The following is a 27536-nucleotide window of genomic DNA, read 5'->3' as shown; positions in this document are numbered from 1 at the left end:
TGGGTTTCAATAGAAATCTTTTGCTTTAGCAGCCCTGTAGCTCCCCTTCTGGCCCTAGATTATCCAACCAGGTAAAAAACAAACAAACATTTGCTCACCCAGAAGGAACCCAGCAGGAAGGAGTCAGTTGATTTCAGCATCACAATATACTAACAAAAACCTCTACTAATAAATAAATAAAGGAAAAGCAGCCTGAACAGCCATCAGAGCTTGCAGGCTCCCTTGAGAGCAACGTGGCAGGCCAGAAAAGGACTGCATACCTACTGGGGGATCCTACTAGAAGAGTCCTGCCTGAGCCTCCCCTGAAGGTGCTGATGCATTTTTGCAGAGGCCGTCTGGTTTGTATGTGTGAAAGGAAACTTCCTGAGCCTGTGAGCAGCTGCTCTCCCCTTGCAGGATGTTGCTGTGTGACCCTGCCCCCAGGGAATTCAAGTTGAAAGCGTTTAAAATGGAGAATTCATCCCCAGCTTTGTTTCAAACTGCAACTTCTGCCTCTTTTGGTAACGGACCCGGACCCTAGAGGAGACAGGAGAAATAGCAGTCAGCACATGGAAGGGCAAAAGGCAGAGCTGCCCCACTACAGTTCCTGAGCTGCACAGCCCTGAGAAGCAGGGGAGCCCTCTGGCCAGGGCCCTCCAACACTAAGAGGAGAGTCAAATCTAGAGAGCAGCCAGTGGTCTCACACCTACCCCCACCAGCAAAGTCCTGTCTCCAAGGCCACCAGAGAGTGCAGAAAGGTCCAGAAACCCCTCCCATGAAGAGAAATGGAAGCTGCACTCCAATCAACATTCCCTGCAATCTCCACTGCCTTTCCCCATCAACTCTCTTGAATCAGTGTTCATTAGCATTAACTCCCAGCTCTACCTGCTCCCTGTACTAGGAAGAACTTTGCCTGCCAATTCTTGGTTTCAGCTACTTTACATGGAAATGGATCCCACAATCCAGGCACTGTGTGAAGACATTATTTCCTCTACTGTGATTCATTACTTCATTGTCCCTCTTGGGACAAGATATAGAGAACAGCTCTCTCCAAGCCACACTTGGCATCTCACAGATGTTGGCTGTCTCCCTTTCACTAGGGGGAGATAAGGAATTTTGGTCTCAGTGTCCCTGCCCTCTTCTGACCCTCCTTCCTCCTCTGTACTTCCTTTCTGAGAGTTGGAACATGAGCATGCACACAATAACCAGGTGATTCACACAGCACAATCAGATTTTCCTTTTTATTCCCCACCTGTTCTCTGTGTATTATTTCTCTGCAGCTCAAGACTAAGCTGATCCCATACCTTATTTCATGCAGCTTGACAATCTCATTGATGATAACCACCAGGATCAAGGAAAGAAAACCCAGGAGCCACGAGACTGGAGAGATGGAAATGTACTTAAAAGTCAGTGGAGAACTGAGGTTTTCCCAGAGCTTCAGGTCCAGCAGGGTCTGTGCTACTTGCCCCATTAATCTAAGATCATAAACAGACACAGCAAGTTCTCAGCAGAGCTAACACACTTTCCAGGATCTGCACATCAGGATTCAGGCCCAGATAAACTACCTCCAGATTCACAACAGGGATACTTCGCCTTGCATGAAGTTCAGCACTGCAGAACCAGTGCTGCATGCTACCATTTTCCTGTGTCAGCAATCTGGTGCTGGAGAAGGTCTAGAGCCCTTCTCCCGTCAGCACTCTGGAATCCCTTATCAGGGCCTGGGGATACTCACACAATAGCCACAGTGAGCGTCCACCACCAGTTGGAGAGGGGGCTTTTCTTCCACAAGGGCTTAGTCCGATGGACATGAGTGATGGATATGAAAACTACAGAGATAGATAAAACAATGTTATATATACAATGCTTTACAATATCCATCAACAGCTCTTACTCCAAAGGGGAACAAGTTTTATGTTCTTGAAACCTGGCTTTCATTCAAGGTCCTAACAGGCCAGTCTCCCCACAGCAAATCCAAGTCCCTAAATAAGAAAAGAGGGGCACAGTAATAATACTGCACAGCATTACACACCAAAGGGATCCCAAAGCTGTTTCTCAGCCTGGTGTGCTTATGTAATGCACACCAAAAATTGACCTGTCTCTCAAATCAGGAACATTTCTGTTGACCTGGACACGCTGCATATCTCAACATGATACGTTCTATTAAGCACTGACGCGCAACATAATGTGGTGAAAAGGGAGCAGAGGCTCTTTAAGATCACAGGAGAGCAGCTGGAGCTACTCTGACAGGCAACTATGCACCGGTGATAAGGGTCAGCCAGGGCCTGGCTCCCCTCAGCCTGCAGGACTGTCACAGTCCTGCACTGATGTTTGGGAGAAGGAATGGGGGGTTCTTTATAAGATGCTGACGGGAACAGAGGGTGAGTCATATTTATGAAGAGCAGTAGTACCCTGTTAGTTAATTTACACAAAGACAGAGGATACCTTTCTGATGCAACAGAATAAGTGCTTCCCCAGCAGGTAAAAGGCAGAATCAACTCTGAAGGTGCTGACTTATATTTATTAGGGTGATGTACAGTAATATAACAGACTTCATGTTTTTGTCAGGAGGCCATAAGAGTTTCTGCTTCTAATGGAGTTTGTGCATAGTGGGGACACAAGAAGAAACACAAGATGCATGTTTTTTCCTAGAGCTGGGGAGATGGGTGCTGAGAGTAAGGACTCACCTGTGTGTAAAACAATCAGGCCAGCTGTGAGCTTCTGGGCTACAAGAAGAACATTGGAAAATGTCCCAAACCAGTCAGGAGCACCATGAACATTGCTAGTAAATGAGAGAACACAAGAAATAAGTTAACAGTAGGAACTTACTGTCTAACCTGCTCCCTCTAGGGCCATGTCTTGCTTTGATAGTGGGGAGAACTGGGTGTGAGATTGGAGTCAGACTCTCGCTAGAAGAACTGGCCGTCCAGATACCACATGATACTGAACAAGGCCAGCTTTTGCCTTAAAGATGTTATTGTCAAGGCTAGGAAGAACACTGTGAAGACATTAAAGTCGGCTCATGTAAGAGCCTGAAGCTTGTTAGAGGGGGATCACTTCTACCTGGGAATAGCAAGAGGGTGTACAGTGCCAGACTTGGTTCCTCACCTGTGCAGCATAATGGAGGGGCAGGCTGTGAGATTGAGGCTGGTAGTATTAACCTCTTTGCAGGACTCATGCAGTGTGAAACCGAAGCAGATGAGGCAGGAACAGATGGTCACGCTGAATTTCAGCAAGAAGCAGAACAGGAAGTAGTGCTGAGTCTGTGGATAAGGGAGAGGCAGTAGAGTGACACAGGCATGTCATTGGCCCAAGGTCCCCAACATGAACTATCAGAGGCTGCAGTACAGTTTCTGGATGTTGCACTGTGAATCTGCTCTGTAGGCATATGGGCAACAGGAGATTCCCCTTGTGTCCATGCCAGAGTTTTAATAAGGATTGCTTACACCACAGATCAGTTTACTGAGTTATTTCGGAAGACCTACATTAGCACAGGTTCTCAGCTATGTGTCACTGTGTGGACAAAGAGAAGGAAGGGGGAAACATTCTTATATGACAGGCCACCTACCTTCTTAGGAATAGAAGTCAAGTTTTTTCCTGTTGCCATGGTCATGATGGAGCTGTGGGGAGGCTTGCCCAGGAGTGAAATGCTGGAGAAAGGGAGGTCAGTTTCTCATTAATGAGTTCAGGCACCAAATCTTTTGCTTTGTGGGCTAACATTTGAAACTGAAGAACATTCTCTGACTGGATCACTTCAGTGGTGAGTACTTGAACTATGCTCGTATCCCACTCTTTCAGGTGCGTACTGTTGAAGTTCTCAGGCATGGCAGGAGCAAACGGAGAGAGGCAACTTGTAACTGTGTGATAGGGAAAATTGACTAGTGGCACCTTGGCCTTTGCCTAATGCCCTATGCTCTCCATCACACCTCAGCCAGTGCAGCAGAATCAGGATTAGGAAATTATTCTCGGGTGAAAGTTCAAACCATAAGATAAAAAAAGCTCTCAGGTAGCATGCAGAGCTTACCCAGCAGTACACAAATACTCCTATCTGTATTTTCCAGCATCTTGTCATAGAAGGCATATAGAAGCCTCCTTAGCGTGCTGTGGGTGATGTGACTTCCTTTCCTCATAGACACAGTAGGTTGGGGGACTTATCTGTGTGGTAGGTGGTTGAAAGCAGGATGTTTCACCCTGCCTGACAGACTCACCTGAGCAGTGGGTAGCAGAAACAAGAGAGCCACACAATATCTGTGGTACTTAGGATGGGAGGCAGCTGTACCAGGCAGGACAGGAACTAGACAGGAACAGTCCAGAGTGAAGAGTGTGAGCAGTGCTAGGACAGCCCCGTTACCCCCAGGTGCCACCATCCTCCCACAGAACACTAGTGCAATCTGGTAACTAGTGGGCTGCTGCACAGCCCTTCCATACTTTTTAGGCTGTTAGGGCAGATGCTGTAGGGGATGCTTTTCTCCAAGGAAAAATGAGTAGGAGAGAAACTTCTGTAAGAGTATCAAGGAGAAGGGGGAGTGTGGACTATGACCTTATAATCTTTATTGTAACTTTTCCAAACATGCTGTATTAAACTGCCTGAAGGCTATCTTCCCACCTTGCAAGGCTGCCCTGCTGCAGCCACCCAGTATCCTTGCTAGCACCCCTGTCTGCTGACCTAAATGCTGTCCCCAGTCAGGCCAGGATTCACCTGAATGACGACCAACGTCAACTGGCACTGCAGCAGGAAGAGGAAACACTTGCGGATCCCATAAGTTGCATGCCGGGCCTGGAAGGAAGCACAAACCCTCAGAGCCCTCACTGTGATGGGAGCAGGCAGGGGCAGATCATGTAGCCTGCAGGAGAGGAGAAGCATGCTGCCTAGATGCAGAGGTTGTGATGGAAGGACAGAATTTAACCAAAGGGTAGGTTTGTTTAAACCTCCTAGATTTTCTGGGGTAATGCCTCACTGTAGCATGTGTTTTTCCCAGCTATGGAATCTCAACAAGTTTATACTTCATTCAGTTGAATTACTTTCTTGTCGTGGTGCCACAGGACACCATTCCCAAGTCATCCTCTATACTTTGGACCAGCAGGGTCAGACAGGAAGAATCTTTTGTGCTTTCTGCACAAATGATAGGAGACCCAAGCACAGCTAATGTTGGCAGCTCACTGGAGGCAACTCAACAAGAATGCTCACACAGGCTCTTGGCTTTGCTCCTCATGAGCTGCAGGCAGAAAGGGGCGGGCCAAAGATAGAGAAATCTAGAAAGGGAATATGTCTGGCTCACCTGCTCTATAAGTCTTATAATGCTGGTACTCTCTTCTTGGCGGAAGGACATGGAACAAGGCAGGCTATTGAGCTGTCCTGAGAGCTGCAGTGGGGTGAGCTCATCAGAGGCATGAGTCATGGTGGTGCTGGTGGCATAGCCAAAGGTCTCCCAGGAGCAGCGGGATGGGTAGAGAGGGTCCAGTGCTATACTGTGTGGACAACACAGGAGCATTAGGAAAATACCTCATCCCAAAGGAGAAACTGTTCTCCACTACAGGCCAGCCTGTAAACTCACGCTGTGCCATGCCACCCCTATCTGCCTTGCTGGTAATTAAGTCCTTATCTGAGATATGAATTCAGGATCAATCATCCCAGGCTTTCAGTTATTCCCAGAGAAATAATGAATACATTCTGATGTATGGCTCAAGGTCAACAAACTGGTTGATCCAGAGGGGCACTGCCACTATTTTGCACAAACAGGAAGCTTTTGCATTTCCAGTTGGCGAGCAGTATTTCAGCATATAAGAGTAACAGCTTCCTTTCTAAGATAGAGAAAAATCTGTATCAACAAATCCAAGCAGTCACTTGACTCAAAAATAATGGGATCCCACCCAACACCATTCAAAATGTCCCTTATAGTGACACAATTAGCTAACAATTATAGACAAAGCAATCCTCCTGACAGTCCCCAGGTCAGCTGTGACCCATGGTTGGGCATTGTATAACCCCAAGGCAAAAGAGGACTCTGGATCCTGTCCTACCTGATATCACTTTGCAGGAAGAGGCAGCTATTCCGCAGGTTGGCAGAGCTTCCCAGACAGCAAGTCACCTCCCCATACTCCTGCATGATCTTAATCATCTCACACATGGCTGCAAGGAGACCGAAAGAGAAAGTGCATTATCTTATTAAGTATGTAGGTTTCACACACCCTTTCTAGTCTGAATACTGAGCAGACAGATCTTTTAAAATGACCCCTCATGTGTAATCAGATTCAAAGTCAAAGGACACAAACAGATGGGTAATTAATTGCAGTTCATGTGCCCTTTTATCTGCCTACTGAAGGAACTGAGCTGTGATTCACAATGCTGTGACACAGAGATCTGTACCTCTAGCATGCCTCTTTCTGGCCAGAGTTCTAGGTATACCCTGGTTGTGTAAAACAAATGACATCAGCATCAGATGGTCTTGCTAGAAAACAGCAGAAACTAAATTTACTTTAATTCAAACCTGAAATACACAATCTCAAATTCTGCATCAACTCACTGCTCTTCCAAGTCTGAAGGAACAAAAAGAATATAACGAAGCACACCATGCTTAGCCTTGCTCAGAGCAAGTCCCTGTAACTCCAATCCCAGCCCTACCTCTAAGCCCTCAATCTTTTTATTAACGTCTTCTTGAGGACTCTAAATCAAAACTGCTTTTTGATCTGACTTTCCTTCTGTAGCACAGTACTCTGTGAATATGAGTTTTCTAAAAGGTCAAGGGAAACAAAACACCCATCTTCTCTGCAGATGCCTATAAAACAACTAATCTAAATGTTTGGTGCACCTGGGTCTGCAGAACAGCAAGTGGTTAGATGAAGTGGGGAAGTGCAGAGAAAGATTAAATATACTGAGCACCTAGGCAGACTGGTCTGTAGCTGATTCTCATTGGCACTCCTTTGAACTGTGCCCAGAAGTACCTGAAAATGTCAAATCATCATGATGCTTGGAATTTATACTGAAAATAGATTGCCAGGGATTAGTGGCCCGTCTTACACCATCATTTTGACATTGGCTGTGAAGCTTGGCAAATACTGGCGGGAGCTCGCAGAGAAGCTAGCCCAACTCACGAAGCAGCAAATAGAGGCTTATGAGATATCCCATCAAGGGAAAAGTGGAGCAGTGGCTCTGGAGGTAAAGTTCTGGGTAATGCAATGTGCACCCTCGCTCCTTTCCAGGGACTTTTCTTCTTCCTTGCTGTGTGTAATTTTTTCCTTTTATAGTTATTGCCTCTGTATTTAGTTTGTAATCTCTTCAGGGCAAGAAATTCTCAGGACAGGTATTTGCCAGCTGAGCAGTCAGGCCCTTTAGATAAAACAGTGTTTCTGTGAAAAAGAAATGTTGTTCTTTTTGGTCTCTGCAGTCAAAAACTGCAAAGCAGCTAGTGGTGCCATGGTAACTGCCAGAGAAAAGTACTTCTGGGAGGTGATTTCTGAGTTACATAAGGAAGCAAAGGTTCCTAGCACACTGATAACCCTTCATGAAAAGCAGTAGCATTGTGGATGTTTACTTGTCTCTTTTTTTTTTTTTTAATTACAAGTGAAGTGACTCTTAGCTCATTTCTGTAACTAAGGAAAGTTGTATTAAGACAAAGGTCTGCCTCCCCTCAGGTAGCAATAGATGGTCATTAATATTAAAATACCCTTTTGGATTTCTGTTCTGTTCTGTGTCATTCACTAATAATTCTGGTCCACACCCAGAAGAGCCAGAGAACATGCAGGGGAAAAGTAATTACACCTAGTTCTAGGACAGACCCAGGCTCTGTGCCACTTACTCTCTGGGGTGCAGTCTGTGAAGAGGGGCACCAGCAAAGGCACATTGTCAATGTTTTGCAGGTGAGGTCTGACCTGGTGGATCCCCCGTGGAAGTTTGGCCTGAAAAAGACAGAGGAGACTAAGCAGGAGTGTATGTATGAGGGAGGTAGACAACGAAGAATTGCTGAAATTATAATGATGACTCCCAGGATAAGTGCAGACAGAAGCTGCCTTTCCAAGGCCACTAGAAGAAGTCTTCCTACTGAAGTTCTACACTGCTGTACCAGGCAGTCTGTGCAGTCCTTTAGGGTTTGTACGACCACAAAAAAAAAAAAAAAAAAAAAACCAAAACAACATCTGTCTCAATAATTTGTAAGGAATTTTTATCTGTGTGTAGAATTTGGTTAGGGAATATGGGCCATCTGCCAGCACATATACCTGCTACTGCAGTTGCAGCCATATTACACAGCAAGGGAATGAATTTTGCTTCCTAAACACAGCCCACTTTTTATAAACTTTTAAAAGATTACTTTTATAAATCTGTATCTATTAGATACTTCTGTAACCTGTGCTGAGCATGTCTCAGTTTCTGGCAGGAAGAATATGTCCCACACCCTGACTGCTGGCCAGCACCAGCTACTACTGCTCATGGATGGAGGTTAGAAGTTTCTTCCGTCTGTGAACAGTGTGGGCATGTTTCCACTCCTTCCCCAGCACATGGCAAGGGAATCCAGACAGACTGAGATGAGCCTCTCAAGACCACTCTGCAGGTCATTATCTCCTCTTTTAAAATCCAAAGAAAATATATGTAAATACATTCAGTAAAAGTGATTAACCAAGAGATTATCATTAATCCCAACCCCTAGTTTCCAAGCCATATGAACCAATCAACAAATGGCTTGAAAAATGAATTCTCCAATATGCTGTTATGATTATAGTGACCCTGACAATACCACAGAGTGTATAGGGAGAGGGAGCCTCACCCTGTTACAGTCTTCCAAGAAGCTTGGGATGTCGCTGTCTGTTGGCTGAAAGCTGATGAGATCTGAATGCCCTTCCTCTTCCATTAGCAAGAGCCCCTCCACATCATCTCGAGAAACTGGAGCAGAGACAGCACAAACAATAAGCCCAAACCCACCTCTGCCATTCTTGTGCCAACTACATGATATATTCACACAGCATTGCAGAAGCAAGGAAATGTGAAGCCTTATTTTCTAGGTTAACACTTAGATCCCCCTCAATCATCTAAGATGCAGTTTTTTTAGATGACTAATGTGTGCAGAAGTAGATATATGAGCCTAGTCTCTGCTCTTTTGATACATGAAAGTTTATCTGTTCTGTTCTTTCTTTTAGAAGAAGAGGAGTGTGATGGAAGCCTGCTTAAAGTAAGAGAATACTAATTAACAGGTAAGAGACTGATTTCCAGTGGCTTAACCACCATTTTAGCAAGAACCAAAATCACTGATGAGCATTTGTAAAAGCATGGCAATTTGTGCACAGAAGGATGCTTGTTTCCAACAGCTAGAGCACTGCCTGGGTAGGAATGTATAAGTGTATATATAAATGTAAGGCTCTCTCACTCACACATGCACACACCTCAGGCCCATCTTGTTTTGTGCTCAAAGATCTAAAGGATCAGATATCTGGTGAGGAAACAGAATCCTATGAACGGGTTTAAGGGAACCATTCTGGAAATGTGGCATTCAAAGCGGATTAGGTGGAGTTCTCTCACCCTGATGTAGGTCATCATGCAGAGAGCCAGCATGGCTGGGACTGGAAGGAGGGATCTCAGATCCAGGCACATCTCCATTGGGTGTTAAAGATATGTGACAATTCCAGCCAGTTTCAAGACCCATCTTCTCAGCAAACACCTAGAGGAGAGCAGGCAAAAGAGTTTAGTGTAGCTATCCACACGAAGAGAACTGCAGACCAATGCCATATTGGAGCATAAGTACCTTCTGGACCCCGTTGGGAAGTGAATCAAGTTAACCTTGGAGCTAAACCCTCCAGTTCGACAGCTAGGACATACAAGTTCAGGGGTCAGCAAAGACAGCTTACCTTGCTTTTGAGCTCATCTTCCAAGGAGAAGTAGACAAAACGAATGCAGGCATTGACCAATCCATCAATAAGGCGGACAATGTCAAGACGGGCCTGATACTGAGATGAGACCATTCCCATGAAGATCTGTCCACTCAGAGCCTGGATACAGTCCTCCTTCTCCATCACTTCCCCAATCCCTTCTTCAAGCATGCAAACAGCGTGCAATCACATTGAGATACAAGAGACCAGATGCGCGTCAGATAACAATACACAAGGTGGGAGAGGCCATTAAGGTAATATGCAGGGACATGGTATCCAGACACAGAAACATGCAACACACACACACACACAGGAAAGTTAAGAGGCATCCATTTGTTCCAGCACACCCAACCACAGAAGCAGTTTCAGAACATCCCCACACGTGAGAATAAGAGTATGAAACAGCATGTAAAGAAAAAAGACAAAACAGAAAACAAGGATCAGTCATGAGAAATTGGCGCAGAAAGGTAGAAGATATGTGCTGCATAACGTTCGCATATGCATTTTAAATACATCATACTGTGTTTATAAGTATGGTAAGTCTGGCTGAGGCAAAGAGGCTTCAGAGTACAAGAGGCTGATGTAGAGGAACTGGGTCATGTTCCCCCAAGAGACATTGCAGATGCTTCCAAAGAGCCTGCAAAGGCTCTTTGAGAGTGTTCCTTCACCATCACCACCTGTGTAAATGGGAGCTGGATACAGCATGAGGAACAAAATAACAAAACACTTCACACAGTCACAAAGTTTGCCACAGGTGAGACTGAAAAGTGTTTTGAAAACACGCAGTCACTACTGCTTCACAGATGTTGAAAACCCTATTACTCACATTTTACAGTATGGGAGACCAAGGCAGAAACAGATTAAAATTAGTCTTACAAAAGAATTTCCTGTATCGCCTTATGTAATGGTATGTGCTTACTTCTCAGTTGCTGTTCTGGAGAATAGGTACAATTCTACATCTACTGGGAACCTTATCCTTCAGCACAGCAGCAAAATCCATCACAGGAGATTAGTCATATACACCTTCAAACATTTAGTTGCTTTGAAAAGACAAGTGACTTCCGTAAAGTCAGTCAGACAGCATACTAAGCATCAAAATACCCAGGAGTCTTGACTCACAATTGCCTGCATAAAGAAACAGACTTCCCAAGGCAAAAAAAAAAAAACTGTGCAAGCTTCGATAGCCAAACTAGAATCATACTAAGCAGCTGCTGCATCATTACTTCTTCTGGAAATGCATCTACTTCAGACATTCGTATTGCTTAATTAGTGCAACAATGTTCTTACAGCTCTAGACCAATCCAAAAGAAAGCACCTGGCTAGTAGAATAATTTCTTATAGACAGAACAGGAAACACATACACACCATCTGAGCTCCAGCTATTCCTCCGACTACTCTGTTTGAGGGGGGTTGTCCCAGGCAGATCACAGCATGTGAAGATAGCACTCTGTCCAGGGACCTGCACCAGTTCTATGCACTTGCCATTGAGCTGGGAGGACAAGGCACAATGCATTGGCTTGTATGCAAAAGCTGAACAGTACCCTGAGAGGCAGGCTCGCTGGTAGAAATCTAACACCTTCTTCCTGTATGGAAGAGACAAAAAACAGATTTAGCAGAAATGTGCTGCATTTCTGACAACATACAAGTAGTTTGATACAGAAATCACCAACTGGGTAGCTGGAAAAACATGTTCTGTGAGGAACAGAGCTGTGTTCCAACAGAGGCAGTGGTGAGCATTGCTGCATGTTGATTAAACAAATTGATGAATATGAACACAGCACTCTTTGAACACACTTAATGATATGCCTTACGTGACTGACAGATGACTTTAAAGTATGACAGTAGAAATCTAATTAATCAGTTTATTTATATAAGATAAACATGAAGCAACTCACAACTCTGACAGTAATATTTACAGCAGATAGTTACAGTAACAGACTTTTTTGATATTCCCTTTCATAGTGTGGGTCCCAGAAGCTGTATTTCAAGTCTACATTTAGACAATATTTAGTCACTAGAATAGTTTAAAGTTCCTTCCCTATGCTGAACTCATAAAGGCAACAAATTTGAATGTACATGGTATTTTTCCATTGGTTGCCATTCAATAAAACTAAACATTGCTAGTCTGTCTGTTCTGCTAGAAGGAACAGAAATTTGTCTTACGGATAAAATGCAAGAGACATTGCCAGATACTGAACAGATACAAGACTAATAGGGTGTGATGCATTATGATGGACTGGTTTGAATGTGTCAACAGTAGGATGAATTGATCACTTTCCTGTAATACATAAGCCATTTATTGAACAACAACAACAATTCTTTGCCACCATCACATGATCAGATTAGAATTCATCATTCTGCTACATGGTACAGTCACAGTCCACTTCTAAGAGGACACTATGTCAACAGATAGAGTACGAAATGGTTTAGTCATACATTGTTATTTCTTGACATCTCATCTTTTATACTGCTATAATTATAACAGTTAATTATAAGCAGAGACAACTTATGTTCATAACCTACTTCAAGCTTCTATTAAAAAGCTTTTAATACAGTGACCAGGTTCCTGCAATTTAATTGCAGTCCCTAAATACATCAAATGACAAGATGCTCACCTGTCAGAGCCAGAGAGGGGGTAAATATCAGTACCATCCCAGAAGTCTGTGCAGGCTTCAAGGATGATGTCGGCTGTCCCATGTGAAAACATCTGCTCAGTACCTGAAATACAGGTAAACAATGAGTCAGCAACACACATACAGGATCCCAGGCAAGAGATCATACTAACTGCTCCTTTGTTAAAATAGTGGTTCTTTGATCCACTGGTTCATGCTTTCCTCCATAAAGTCCTCAGTTCCCCTTTAAGAAATTATTCAAGATTGAATAATGTATTCAGCTGCTACTTGTCTAACTGCAAGTTCAAACAAGGCTGTGATAAAATGTGAGGCAGATGATCGGTTTCTATTCTATTATATTGTATTAACAATCCCACTCCTACAGAAGCTGGGAAAAAAATCTTGCTCCTGCATGCAATGGAACAGAAGAAAAGATATTCTTGTGTGCATCTTCTCATGAGAATATAAGCATTGATGAAATGCTCATGCTAGCTAATGAAATCAAGAGCCAAGAAAATACACTTGCACAAATCCGGCAGGGACCTTCAGGAACACCGGGGAATTTTCCAAAGCATAGCAGCTCTCTGCTTTCTGCTACAGAGAGTCATTGTGCACCAAGTTTATCAGAGTAACAATCCTCCAAGATGAATAGGAACTGTGCATGAAAGAAGGAGCCTGTTTCAGGGACATAAAGGAGTACTTGTATGGCATTAATTTTATTGCATAAACACTTAATCCTTCCCACCTAGGTCCTATGGTCGGATAGTCCTTGCTGGGAAAAAGAGAACAAGACTTTCATGGAATGTCTATGCCCCAGACAGAGAGCAAGAAGGCGCACATGACACATGTGCACACACCTACATTTGTATCTGACAGCAACTGCAATCTTTTCCCATATGATTTCCATTCAGTGTCAACAGCATGCCACACAACAGTTCCTCTAAGGGACAGATGACAGTGACATCATGTCCTATAAACTGGAGGGCACTCAGTCAGCTGTCCAATGTTAGCTCAGCCTCTTTCTTCTCTAAGTCACGAACATGAAGGACGGAATTTCTCTGGCACAAAGGAGAGAAAAGATGAACAGGACATGGAAGACAGCTACCCATTCATGAATGCTGGTACTCATTAGAGAGAACTAGGCCTCTAGAGCTGAGCCAATGAGAGCAAAAAGAAGCTAAGAATGCAGCTACAGCAAGGGAAATTGGGCAGTATTGTGCCACTTTACTTTGCTGAGAATTCAGGTGAGCCCCTCATTTCCATGTGGTTACTAACAAAGGGAAGGCACGTATTTCAATGGAATACTAAGGGAAATACAGATAAATTACCTTCTGTTTCTGCTACAGTTGTCAATTTATGTTCATCCCTTATGTATGTGGGAGTGGGTGGATTCAAAGATTTATTCACAAATAGTGAATCAGAAGAGGTTAGTTACAGTATTCTGGTCTGACTCAGTGAAAACACAATTATTTGATTTCATGCAATAATATGTGCATAATCCATTATTTGTTTGCACACATTTTAGAATGTTTCAAGGACCAAAACTATCACATGAGAAGTGCCCCAATAGTTAAATAACCTTGCTCGCAAAACTCCCCTTCAAACTTACTCTAGACAGCATAATCCAGGTCACACATGTATTCGTCTGAGCTCCAGCCTATGAACTAAACCGTTTAAAATTGAGGATAAGGAGTTGAAATGAGGCAACACTGAAGGTTTTCATCTACACTAAGTATCAGCAAAATTCTTGCTCACAAAGGCAAGATAGCAGCTATTGGGACAAACAAAAAAGCTCTTACATAAATTAAGATACAAGTTTAAGAAGAAACAAGTAAGAGAAGCCCCATTTACTTGATAAATCTTGGGCCAATACAGTAGCTGTATTTCAGATTCAATATTGAACAAACTCCAACTCCAGAAAGCTGAGTTCAGTCAATTAAAGGTATTATTAAGAGACTAAGACCTCTGCTGGGCAAACTGTTAAATCTTGCTAAGGTGCTTTAGAACCTCACTGCATCCATCTGCACATCCCTTCCATCCTAGCCCCTTCCTATTGGAATAGGGAGCAGTAGGAGTGGAGAAACCAGCATGGCCTCAGGGGCTGCATTCATGATCATCATGGGTTTGCCTAAGATTTCTGTGATTTCTTATTAGAATGTAATATGGAAATAGAATATATAATATACTACTACACTGTACAACTTACTAATAATAATTTATGATTTGTGTTATGAGAAGGATAAGCATCACTAGCTAATACCCTGAGAAATATTCAAACCTGTGCAGTATCAGTTTCACCAACCAAATGAAGACTATTCAAAACCCACCTTGTTCTACACTGCTATTTGGCCCCAGAAAACAGACTTGTCAAATACTAAGACAATTTTTAAAAAAATATTTCATGATCCTTGAATGATCCAGGGTTGAGAAGAATTCCCCCTTTCGGTATTCCGTAGCACTGATCATTTAGGTTTGTTGAACTTATCTGTACTGATCATAGGCAGAGCAAGGCTATCACCAGTCAGTTGGAGTCTCCAAGCTGTTCCTGAATATTTTCTAGGTTCTCTGGGAAAAAGATGCTCCTGACCTACGTGGACACACAAAGAAAGAGGCAGCCTTACTGGTTGTGGTGTCCTTCACAAACAGGTTAATCATGTGAGTCAAGGGTGGTCTTCTCTTGGTGATTGATGAAAGCTTCCCCAGCATTGTCTCCTTAACCATCTCATCGCTTGGCAAGCGGTACAAGGCCAAATAATTCTCCTGCTTGAAAAGATCTTTGGCACCTGGTGTGAAACCTGAAACATGAATATGAGGAAAAAATTAGACAGTAACCAAAGCAAAAGAATATTCCTATCTCCTGCTTCTGTGCCATCTATCTTGCCTGCTCTCATTTTGACTTTCCCCAGCAATAGGTAGGTTAATTAGTGCTCAAAGAGCATCTACGCCAAGATGTTCCAAGATTATGATGAAAAATATTCAGAAGGACTAGATTTTACTAGTAATTACAGCTTTCATGATTCTGATTCATTGAAGAAAGGAGCTGTGAAGAACAAGCACAGAATTGAGTTCGAAAGCTTTCAGATTATAATTCTAGTGCTGCATCTTACCTCCTGTGTGCTTCAGTTTTCCCATCTATAATATTAACAGAAGTACACAACATCATTTATACCCAATCTCATGGTAAAGCACTGTGGTAAAGACAGAGCATCTATCTTTCCATTAGCAGCTCTTTTTGTCCCTGAACAAAAACTGCAGATTCGAGCCAGGAGAATACCAAACCTAGACTTGGTATTAGACCTAGGGCTTGCTGGAAATATCCTTGATGACATTTTTTCCTTTGCTAATGTCTACAGTATCTGAACTTTCCAAAGCACCATCTTTAATAGATTACTTTGGCAACCTGACAATGACAGTCAGCTCTGTAATTCTACCTTCTCAGAAACCAGGTCTGAGAAAGTATTTTGCATATCCTTTCTAAGGATTAAGTGGCAGCACTGATTTCTCTGCATCCACACATTCAAGTTCTTCTTACCTATTAGCCTGGCAAGCTCACAGAGGCCCCAAGGCACGTGGACAGGCAGCACAGCATTGTGAGTTTCCTGGAGAGCTATGTTGCAGAGATGGTCGGAGAAGCAGCACAGGCGTTCTGTCACAGTGGCATTGCAAAGATTGAGCAGCACATTCAGACCCAGAGGCTTGAGGGAATTCAGGTGTATTTGCCAGTTGGAGTCATCAAACTGGATGCAAGAGGGGTTCTGTTGGTCTTGGGACAGGCTAAGCATCTCAAGGTGGTAGTCACACACAAAATCTTCAGCCTCACAAGCCAGCACCTCAGTGTCACCAGCAACCTAATGCAACAGATAGGAAAATTCTAGTTAGCTTCAATGATTACATCTTGAGCCCAGAATCCCTCAGGGAACTCTCAAATTCCCCAAACAGAAGACTCTACAGGGTTGTCTATCTTGTACATCCACAGAAGACTAATTGTGTGCCCCTTCTATATGTCTTACCTGACTATGTTCTTCTTCTCCACCCTCTGTGTCCTTGCTAAAACTCACATTGCACCCAGAGGGATGCTTGCTTCTGCTGTTTGGCTTTCGGTGGGCATGGGCATCAGGAGCCTTTGGAGGGTCACTAGACCAGTTGTTCCTCTCTTGTTCATTAGTCACATGGACTGTGTCTGCCAAAGGGCCAGAGAGCAAAGCATCTCTTTCATGGGGCTGCAAAATACCAACAAAATGAACAGTGGTGATTCAGCACTTGAACATGAACAACTTTTGATTAATATGCAAAATGTGCTGAAGTGGTGACAGAGAGAAAGGGAAGGAAAAACACTGTTTTATGACTCCTATAGAAGAGGACCTCATCCTCATAGATTCTTAATCTTATAAGCAAAGAATTACGGTCACAAGACTTCTGCACAAGCAAAGAGACCCTTCTGTAATACCAAACTGTGTATGTGAGTCATAGTATGCTTACAGCTAACATGCTACGTTATGGATTACACATCCCTCACCTCATCGTCCATCTCAGGGTGGCAGAAGGACCGTGTAGAGAGCTCATCAGTCAGATCTTCATGGCTATCATGATGTGGTTCCACCTTCCCACTGAAGAACAGAACAGTCTCTGGGCTAGGATTTGGCCAGGAGAGAATCCCCTGCTTGTCTACACAGCAGAGCACCTAGAACATCCCACAACACCCCCAAGAATGCAAAATTTCAGTGAAAACACATCTAAGCATTCACACATAGTTGCAAATATCATCAAGTTGAATAAACACGTAGGAGGCCAGATAAGTCCCTCCTTCATCAACCTTCTATCTTAAGAATCTCCAGCATCTGATATTTCCCCATTCTACCTGGACTGATTGGTTGTTTAATACCAATTTGATCTTGGGATTGCAAAATCAGGCATGAAGCCCATGATAAGGAAGCAATTAATGAACCTGTTTCAAGAGTTGGCAGAAGATTGTAGAACATACAGATATCATTCATATTAGATAGCACAGAGTATCTCTCACTATTGTTTTAGCCTGTCAATATGCTTAGACACAACAGCTTTAAGATCTTCTGCAAGATACCTGAGGGGTATCTATTCCCATCACAGTGAACTGACTACTAATAGTCTGTGCTCAGGCAAGGACTACACGATCGTTGCAAATGAAGCATCTACTGAAGGCCTCTCCTAACAGCCCTCCTAACAGCCCAACAGTACTCACAGTGACAGATCCCAGACTATGGAGCAAGCTGGAGGTGAAGCTCAGTGTTGGAGATTTGCCTTTTAAAACACATAAGAAGTGGCTCCAGATACAGCGTATCATTTCCTGCCAAGGGAAGCACAGAACATCATCTAATTCAAGACTCAGTCAGAGAAGACAAGGGGAGAGAAGGAAAAATTATGACATTACCTGCTTTCTGGTTCAGCACAGTAACACACTACAAGATAAACATCAGTCTTCGTGCGAACCTGTTAACTGAAATATGCTGTTGTTCTCAAGGGAAGGCATTCCTTTCTCATAAAGGATACCAACAGAAATTTTGATTGCTGAATTGAGAATTCACTGAAACTACCTTTGCTTATCCAAAAACATAGGAAGAAATTCTAAAGGGATTTCTTTGGACTAATTTAGCTGGTACCTCTTGGTATTTTTTTCCTCTCATCCCCTTGGAGTAAGGAATGTGAGGCCCTGCCTTACGCTTTAAGATAATCATACTGCAAACTGGGTAAAGTCACTGGGAAAGTGACAAAGTTGGAAATGAAGTTGAGGTGCGCTGACTACTGACTGCATCATTATAAATGAAGCATATCAACGCAGTAATAAACGGAAGGACGGAGAGAATTTGCAAAATTCAAATGTCATGGTGGCACTTGGCACCCTGTATCTTTCACATAAAAACATTTCAGAGAGGACCTGGATGGTAGGAATCAATTCAAACACTAGACTTTTCTCTGTGTATACCCAAAGCCAGCAAAACCAGGTTTGCCTTACAATTTTTTTTTTTTTTTTTTTTTTTTTTTTGCTTTTTAGCTGTTGCTCTGGAATGCTGTCACTGCAGAACATTTCCTTCAGAGATCCTTAGATCCAGTTCCTTAGATCCTAAGGGTAAGTACAGTCATGAGGCTGAATGCAAGAGCCAACACGAGGGGAAAAAAAAAAAAAAAAAAAAACAACAACAAAACACTCATTTAAACCAGTTTCTTGCAGGCAAAGTTTTTACATGGGTACAAAAGAAAAGAAGTAGGTCTCTTACAATGGGAAGGTGAGCTCAAGTCAATCCCGTTTCAATACCTGAAAAATAGCTCAGCTAAAATGATGAACTGGCAGAGAAGGACAACAAAATATTCAACAAAGAAAGCATGTGTCTCAATGTGCACTCCTCTATGCGGCTAGGAGCGAGGGGACATAAATTGATTCTTACGATATGCAGGACTTTTAATTGCTTTTGGAGTTCATCTGCTTCCTTATGGAAATGGGAATCTGAATGCTAGAATAGTGAAGTGTCTTTCCTCCACCTACCTGTTTAATCTGGGTGATGCAATTTACAGAGTAACCAGATGCAGTTCCTCCCCCAGAAAACATCTCTTTCAAATGTTTATTTGCCCCAGATTTTGAAGGATTAGTAATGTGCTTAAGCTCATTAGCAAGCCTCTGAAACAAGATCAGACTTCTTGCATGAACATCCTACGCTCCCCTTTTCACATTTGGTCTTGACGCTGACCCCTGTTCTCACTGTTCTTTAGTTTTGGCTTGGAGAACTAAGTGTTCCTGGTATAAGTAAAATACTTCTTTCTGACACACACCATAAAAAGTTATTCTACTCCTAGAATAGATCTTTAAAGAGGCACTTTCTCCAGTACAGAAAAAGTTGATTTCAAATCATCTGCAATATTCAGAAAAGCACAGCTGTACTCAGTATGAAAGGTGCCTCAATTTGTGGTCAGTAGAGCAGTGTCTACATGGGCAGGTGTAGGGGAAAGACATGCAACCTGCATGCACAGCAAATTAAAGCAGCAAAAGTGTGAGAACAGACAACAGGCACAAGCAAAAACGGCTCTGGGAACAAGCAGGGGATCAGAAAGGAAGGGAAAGGATATCGTGAAGATGAAAGATGTAAGAAAACAATTCATAATAAGAGTACCTGAGAAGATACCATCTCTGTGTAGCTGCTGAGAGTGTCCTCTGAAAACTTAGCAAGCTGCAGCAAGAGAAGAGACCAGTTACTATAATTATGCTCAGAAATGTGTCCTGAAGAAGATGCATCCCTAAGTACTATGCCTTTAGAGAGAAGAAAGCAAAAGTCCTGCCCTACGAGGACTCCTATACCAAGACAGATCAATAATTCTCCAAAGCAATTATGTTTTTAATGGCCTACGGCAGCGGCATTATCTACTTGTGAAGCACAAAGTGCTTGGCGCTGGTATATCACAGAAGACACAGTTGTTATCCAAAAGTCTACAGAGAAAATAACAGCAATTAGACCCAGCAGAACATCTTCCTGGACAGTCACTGTAAGACAAAGTCAGTATTGACTGACCTTTTCTTAACTACACAGATCGGTTAAAAGAAAGGAACTAGATGAGAGTGACTGCAAAAGCAGGTACTTGCTGACGGAATGAGATGATGTGAATAGGTTTTGGATAGGAAACAAAAAGAAATTATTTTTTGTAGAGTGCTACCATGAGGCTCTTGGAATTCCACTGCAAATTTTACTAACTGAAAAATTGTGCATCCAGCTTAAAGGAATTAAACAGAAGATGTAATTTTGAAAAAAAAAAGTTTAAATTGAAGTAGATTGATAAGCATAAATGAACATGGCAATTAAATTTGTATATATTAAAAAAACAATAATCCAAATAATAATGCATGTATCTGTCACTTAAGAAGAAATCAGCTTTAAACATCTGTAAAAAGCCAACACAGATCAGTTAGAAATAATTTAAATTGAAAATTATGAAGGATAACTAGGAACAGTTAGCAATATTTTATTTAAATTTAACAAGCAACAATCCCACAGTAAAAATAATAATGTCTGGTTTTGAGAAGGAGTGAAAACAGAAATAAAAAAAAAACCTAAGAACAAGTTCACTAATCCATCGTTTGATGAAAACAGTGGAATTGCAGATGACATTGCAAGCAAGCCAGACATGTTAAATACCATTACTCATTATTCAGTGATATGTTCATATCGTATGATGACTATGAAGTATTTTCCATTTTAACACCAGCAACTGAAACTAAATTTGTTTTTAAAATAGACAAATTTGTGACTGCTACTGCTGACTTTTTACCTTTTCTAGGTTTGAAGCATGGATTTAAGACCTAATGCAGTGGATGAAAGCTAATGTGGTGACAATGCCTAATGAGGATAAGGAGAACACATCAAGTTACCACAAGAGCCCAGACTGACTGTGATTTCAAACAGCATAATGGAGCAACTGATATAAAACACATATTAAAAGAATGGAAGTAGAATAATACAATCCACATATTAAAAGAATGGAAGTAGAATAATACAATCAGCACCAAACAACACAAGTATATGATATTTTTGGATAGAATAACAAACTGGACTGATAAAAGTAATGCTGTTGATGTAGTACACTTGGAACTTTGACTTGATGAAAAAGGCTTTATTAGTTTTCAAACAAAAGGTAGAGTAATTCCAGAGTAAGAAGGCCCATATCTAAATAGATTAGAAATTCATTTTTCTGATAACCAAACAATCGTTCGCAGTAGGATGTGTTACTATCTCAAGCAGGGACAAATTCTAGGTGTTCTGTTAACACCCTGAAATAAAACACAAGGTCATTACTGACAGAGATTGTACACTATACAAAGACTGGGGAAGGCTCAGATATTAAAGAGATCAAATTGTTTCTACAAAACAGTATGGACTGCTCAGAAAATGAGCAAAAATATGCACAGCAACACTTCAAAAATAAATCTGCATTCCTAGCAGAAAATATGAAATTTGGGCTAAAAAAAAAAAAAAAAAAAAAAAAGAGACTGCAGCTTAGAAAGCAGTAACTCTGCAAATTATTTGTTGAAAAACAGCTGGCCATTTAAGGCAACGGCTAAAAAAATCTACTGTGATCTTTTGTTGTACTAACAAGGGAACATAAAGCTCAAATTATTCTCAAGTTTAGCTCAAGCACAAACTGTTACTGGAATATTTATGGGTTGTGGAGATTCATAATTCTACAGTGATCCTGAAGCACTGGAAAAAGCTAAGAGGAAAGCCAAAACAAATATTAGAGAATTGTCAGATATGCTTGCAGTGACTCAAGGTGTTTAAGAAGTTTAGGTGTTTAAAAAGAGATGGTGTTAATCAAAGAGATGGTAAAAGAGATTGTGAGCAGTTACCACAGAACAGAAACTTTATTGATTTGTTCTTAAATCTATGAGACAAAGGAGGTTAAGTTTCAAGTGCTGGAAATCAGATTCTACAAAAACGCTAACATATGAATGTCAATTTTTAACACTAAATCATTACTGAAACAACCTGTCAAAAGCAGCAGGAATATTTTCAAACCAACATCAAATCCCCTACTAAAAGGAATGCTGCTATAACGCAACCATAGTAATGAAACTTGAGGCAGGGGCTCCTTTGGGGCAGCCAGTGGTATCTGCCACGCAGTTACGACTGACTGGTCATAAGAGTTGCCTATGACCTTAAAAAAAAAAAAAAAAAAAAAGGAAATCAAAGAGCTTGAATGTAATGGGAGGGTGCAGAAGATGGAGAGAAGCGTCACACACGCCAAATGACTGAAGAAGGTCTTACACTTTAAACAGAATATAGAGAATGAAAGAGTGAAATAGAGATGCCAAAAGTACACTTCCCTAGTGACGAGTGAGAATGACTAAGGCACACTACAATGGTTTTTCTGCAGCAACAAAGATGGAGGATTGAGTTTGAGATGTCACAGAAAGAGCTGGTTGGACAGAATGAGAATGCCTGTACAAGAAGATACAAAAGAACTCAACACAGGTGCAAATGTGAGTAACAAGGCAAATGGATATGTTGAGAATGAGGAAGTATGGAAGCTAAGGAGTTCTGATGCGTAGGGCAAGAGATGGTTCTAAGGATAGTAACAAAGTGATGCTGAGAATGGATGGAAAATGTAGAAAGGAGGAAACACTGAAAAGGGATGGTAAAGGTGCAATTGTGCCATTGGAGGGGGAAGCATGAGTTTATCCTCCCAGTTTAGTCGTGTACAACCTATAGGGCAGAGAACAGAAAACAGAACCAGCACCACGGAGGCCAAGGAAGAACATGAAGGAGAGAGTAACTTCGTTCAAGCACAGGCTTAGCAGAAATCAGCAGAGACAACAAACAGCACAGTGCACCTCACCAATGTTGCCACTGGGAGAAAATAAGAGACACCCATCAGCATATCCAGTTCAAAATCACATATCCATCAGACTACCAAATTTCCATTTGCCAAACCAGAACAGTCACCAGAAATTTGCCTTACTTTCTGACCCACTGGCAAGGCTAAGTCTGCAAGCCAAGCCCCAGAGCCTCAAGAAAGGGCTGCTCAGCCCACAGGTTATAACAAAGGATCTTATGTATCACATTCCTTCTCCATGGCTTAATTTCTCTAGTTATGGACACTGTGTGGCATTTATCTCCATGTTGACTCCTCTGACAGTATACATTTAGCTGATAGAAAGCGCATGCCTTGAAGAGATTTAGGGTATCACTGAATCTTCCTATCACCCTTGGGATATAGAATGCATTTGTAGGCCAGCTGAAAAACTGAAACATCTGTGCAAGAAAAAGTCACATGGTGCTGCAGGAAAATGATCTAGCCAGGACACTCAAAGATCCAACAGGTTTTTTTTGATTATGTGCCAAATGCACTGTCCTTGCTTCACAGAGCCCTTCTCATCTACTGCTCCTTTCTCTTCAATGGTTTGATGTGGACAGATACCTACCAGCGAGGTGGATGAGGCCTTACTCATCTGGGCCAAGACTCTGGCTTCTCCAAAGGCTGTAGCAAGAATCCACAGGACAGGAAAAAGCAATGGAAGGATGGGCAGGACTCCATTCACCTGAAAAAATAAAACCTCCAATCACAAGTAAGCACAGAGACAACAAGAAGTTAAACCTGTTATACAACCTCTTTTCCACCAGAGTGGACTGGTAAAAGGCAACAGCAGGAAGTACACAGACAGCTTGCACTGAAAGCAACACAGTATAGGGAGAGGCACAGAAGGGGAGACACACATACCCTTAAGAGTTTGTAATGAAGAAGGCTATGAATAAATTGCATCAACTTGTAGCTGTTTTTTCTTTTTGCTGAATTTGGCATAAGCTCTTAAAGTTTAAAAGAAAAACATACAACATACATATGTGTATTTACAGATATAGATACACGGTGAGAAAGAAAGAGAAAACAAAGAACAACACAGAAGGAACAGACAGGGTAGTGTTATTGTTCTTCACCATTGAGAGCTCTTGGGTCTGATGTGCACAGGGCAGTGCGTACACAGGATGTTGTCATGGAATGAAGCAAGTTGCTGATGGAGGGAATTGCCACAGCGGTGCTTTGGGGTAGAAAGAGGTAGTGGAGCTCAGCACATTCTTTACCTGTAGCTGAAGAAGAGTATGCTGCCAAGAAGCAATTCCAGGAGCTTTGAAAATGAAGCGCACAGCATTGGTGATTAGGAAGCCAGCCTGCAATTCAGAGTTGACACCATCAGCAAATTACTGGTACTTGTAAGGAAGTTTTTGCTTCCTCATAACATTCTCAGCCCTGAGAAAAAAATCTGGAGGATACACTTGGTCTGCTGTTCTTCACTCTCATAGATGGGCAGCTCAGTAGTTCTGCTCCTCTGCACTCCTGAAGATACACGTCAGCTGCATGAGTTAGAGCTGGGCCACAATTTCCTGTTGACGGCTGCAAATTCTTCACCTTTATTGACAAAACACAGCTATATTCAATACCAAAGGCTTGAAATGAGACCTACCAGTACAATAGGGACAGCATATTTCAACATCACAGACTGTACAGTGAATCTCTCATTATCCAGGGCTGTCACAGGACGTGACAACGCCATTTCCAGACACCACCTGAAAAAACAGAAAACAGCTTGCAATTTTAGGAAACAAGATCCTAGCCCTGCACTTTTCTCAGATAGAAACTGTGTTCAGCCTTTGCTAACAAGGAGAGCCTTTGAAAGAGAAACCAAGACTCGACAGGTTTAAGATGGAGAATCTTTTTTTTTTTTCCCCCCAAAATGTGGCTTGCTTTCAAGTAGGAATGGATGCAGTGATTTTATAATTATCTCAAGATCCTGGCCTCTGAGTTACAGAAGATGCCACTGGCCAGAGATTTATCAATTAATCTACATCCTCAGTCTCAATCTCTGAGATTTAAAATAATCTCAACGGGGTCAAAAATCTCTGCTATCAAATGCATGAAATCTATGACCTCCCTGCATTGTTGAAATTGACTTTGAAAGTAATGAGCAGTAATGCATATGTTAGCATGCATGTTTTTAAATATCAGTCTATCAGCTAACAAGGACAAGTGAAGACAAACAGTAACAATCTTACAGCAAGGCATTCCTAGGTAATACAGATGACACAGCAAAGCATATTAGGAAATTCCTGGGCTGGACTGGTAAAATTTCTCTTTTTTCCTGATACAAGGCATCAGCAAGGATCAAGATAAGCTGTGAAACCGTTGAGCACAGTATTTAACTCACCTGACATTATCAATTATTGGAGTCTTCAAGACACGGAACAGACGATACAGCTGAGGGTTCTGAGGTCCCTTTTTCACTTCTCCTCTTGGGGAGGGTGGAGGTGAGAAAGGTGGAAATAGATCTCCTGGCTCCAGAACTATGTGCTCATCATCCTAGAAAAGAAGTCAGTGAGCCAAAGGCTGCTCATCTGGGGCCTCAGTGGAATCCTGTTTCCGTGGACTGGAGGTTGAGTCCAGCAGCATTTCTCCCACCACAAGTGATAATACACACTTGTCACAGTTCTCTGTCAGCTCTCAAAAATTCATTAGTTAAACTGCTGCTTCAAACTTGAAGCAAAATTAAATGCTCGTGGGCCTTCAGAAGTAACAAAACACACCTGGTTATTCATGAATTTTAGCATTTCATAAAATCATGGAGTGGCCTGGGACCTCAAAAACCATCTAGTTTGAACCCTCCTGCTATGCGCAGGGTTGCCAACCATCGGACCAGGCTGCCCAAAGCCACATCTAGCACGGCTTTGAATGCCTCCAGGGATGAGGCATCCACAACCTCCTTGGGCAACCTGTTCCAATGCATCACCACCCTCTGAGTGAAAACTTCCTCCTAATATCTAACCCAAGTCTTTGCTGTCTTAGTTTAAAAGCATTTGGAGTAAAAGTCAAAATTAACAACAAAGGTAAGTAAACGTCAAGCTTTAAACTGTTGCTAAGCTTCTTTAAGCAGCAAACTCTGCATAGATTTTGCAATTGATTTGCTAATGTACTTCTATTCCAGGTAGTTTATGTTACTTTCTTTCATACTAAATCAGTAGCAAGAAGGTCAAAACAGACAAACTCACTGCTCCACATAAAAAACAGGACAAAGTAGAGGGATTGTATATCATATCATCCTACTGGAGAGATTTATTATACTTAAATCAGCAGCATATTACACTTAACCCTTGACCTGGAAAATGGATGAATGGAGATATGGTGCTTCAGTATCACATTAGTGTCTCCAGTCTGTTGGGTTTGGGTGTTTTTAAGGAAGATAGAGCTGTCTAACAAAGCACTTTCTTTGAACTGGAGTTTCAAAGTATTTCAAAGGTCAGAAGAATCAAATATTCCCATAATTCATACTTTGAGATTTCGAGTATTAATAAGAAAAGGCCAGGGAACTAAGACAAGCAAGTTACCTTAATTCCTCTCAGAGAAGCAAACGATTCCTGTCCTGGCCTCAAAGCAATGACATCTCCTTCTACTAACAGGCTTACAGGCAGGTTCACAAGTTGACCATCCCTGTATGCCCAATGAAGGGACCAGGATGGGGCATAAGGCATGTGGAGATCAGGGTACATGGAGTCTGGCCATTTCACCTCTTTGCTAAGTGTATCTGAAAGCACACGATGTGAAGGAATTACGTGATAAAATTTGGAAGAGGCCAATCATACATCAATTTACATTTCATAGTGGCTATAGGCCCTCCAGTGCGAAGATTGGTCCATGCCCATGAACTTTAACCTTGTTAGCTTTCCCTTCCCCCCCTCCACCCTCTATAATCAATTAAACACTGTCACATGGTAACATTAAATACATACTCATACAGTGAAAAAGCTAGGGAATGTCTTAAAGGTGTCACACTGAAATGAACTGCCACCTTGAGTTCAAAAGTCCCCACTGAGAAGACGCTTATGTACAGCAATTTATTTCCTTCTGTTCTATGTTGTAGCACAATCTCACATTTTCTTCTTTCATCATCTGCAGCAAGGCAGATACTTTTGTAAGAAATTTGGGATTTGAATTACTCCAAAGCACAGACACAACACACACCTATCTGGTAACATACCAGATGGAAGTGCATGGCCACAACACAGCTCAAAATAATGATTCCACAGGACAGGCATGACACAGGACACAGCTATCACTCCTGTTTCTGTGTAACATAGGGCAAGGCTAGTAAGCTCAATTAATAATACATGATCAAGTTTTGGAGAAAAATCCAATGTGGTGGAAATACAAATCCAAATGACAGACAGATGATTGAGGCCTCACCATTTATCTTATCAATGATCATCTGAAGTCTTCTCTCCACCTCTTTACACTTCAGCCTCTCCTGACGTCCAATCATGAAGAGATCCAAGAGGAGAAGGAGGAAGAGTGCCAATGCATTAACTATTTCAGCACCTTGGCTTCGCACAGCAAAAACAGAAGAAAGCAGAAGGCAGTTGAGTTTTGAGTAAGTGAGCAGAATATGCTGCCAGCCACCCACAGAGATAAATGCACATCTGTTCAATTGTTTATTCCTACATCCCAAAGACTCATGTTTAAAAAAGAAAAGCAGAGAAGCCACAACCACACCGCTTCAAGAACCAGGGAAGTTTGAAAAGACCTGTCTCAATT

The 27536-nt window shown here is 42.1% G+C and overlaps 1 protein-coding gene across 6 annotated transcripts in view; it reads right to left on the bottom strand.

The window, feature by feature from the left end:
- Nucleotides 1-27536, bottom strand: part of TMEM94 (transmembrane protein 94) — a 45122-nt gene continuing 17586 nt past the window's right edge. For 2 of the 6 annotated variants that reach the window (XM_042865301.1, XM_042865300.1), the window contains exons 5-31: nucleotides 27189-27325; nucleotides 26333-26529; nucleotides 25159-25310; nucleotides 24418-24520; nucleotides 24038-24124; nucleotides 23383-23499; nucleotides 19583-19639; nucleotides 17662-17766; nucleotides 16960-17124; nucleotides 16454-16663; nucleotides 15976-16291; nucleotides 15065-15238; nucleotides 12447-12549; nucleotides 11197-11414; nucleotides 9811-9992; nucleotides 9485-9623; nucleotides 8736-8851; nucleotides 7773-7872; nucleotides 5998-6106; nucleotides 5256-5445; nucleotides 4676-4753; nucleotides 4185-4270; nucleotides 3545-3626; nucleotides 3085-3239; nucleotides 2664-2758; nucleotides 1712-1805; nucleotides 527-1454 (exon numbers count right to left, since the gene is read on the bottom strand). In XM_042865301.1, the coding sequence (XP_042721235.1) occupies nucleotides 1076-1454; nucleotides 1712-1805; nucleotides 2664-2758; nucleotides 3085-3239; nucleotides 3545-3626; nucleotides 4185-4270; nucleotides 4676-4753; nucleotides 5256-5445; nucleotides 5998-6106; nucleotides 7773-7872; nucleotides 8736-8851; nucleotides 9485-9623; nucleotides 9811-9992; nucleotides 11197-11414; nucleotides 12447-12549; nucleotides 15065-15238; nucleotides 15976-16291; nucleotides 16454-16663; nucleotides 16960-17124; nucleotides 17662-17766; nucleotides 19583-19639; nucleotides 23383-23499; nucleotides 24038-24124; nucleotides 24418-24520; nucleotides 25159-25310; nucleotides 26333-26529; nucleotides 27189-27325 (3946 nt within the window). In that variant the 3' untranslated portion in view covers nucleotides 527-1075. The other 4 variants (XM_042865304.1, XM_042865305.1, XM_042865306.1 and 1 more) reach the window with 4 other exon arrangements.

Source organism: Lagopus leucura, unplaced genomic scaffold, assembly GCF_019238085.1.
Source record: "Lagopus leucura isolate 7727_CA_CO unplaced genomic scaffold, USGS_WTPT01 Super-Scaffold_797, whole genome shotgun sequence".
Lineage (NCBI taxonomy): Eukaryota > Metazoa > Chordata > Aves > Galliformes > Phasianidae > Lagopus > Lagopus leucura.
Note: the sequence above shows the minus strand (reverse complement) of the source record. Positions and strands in the feature narration are given on the sequence as shown.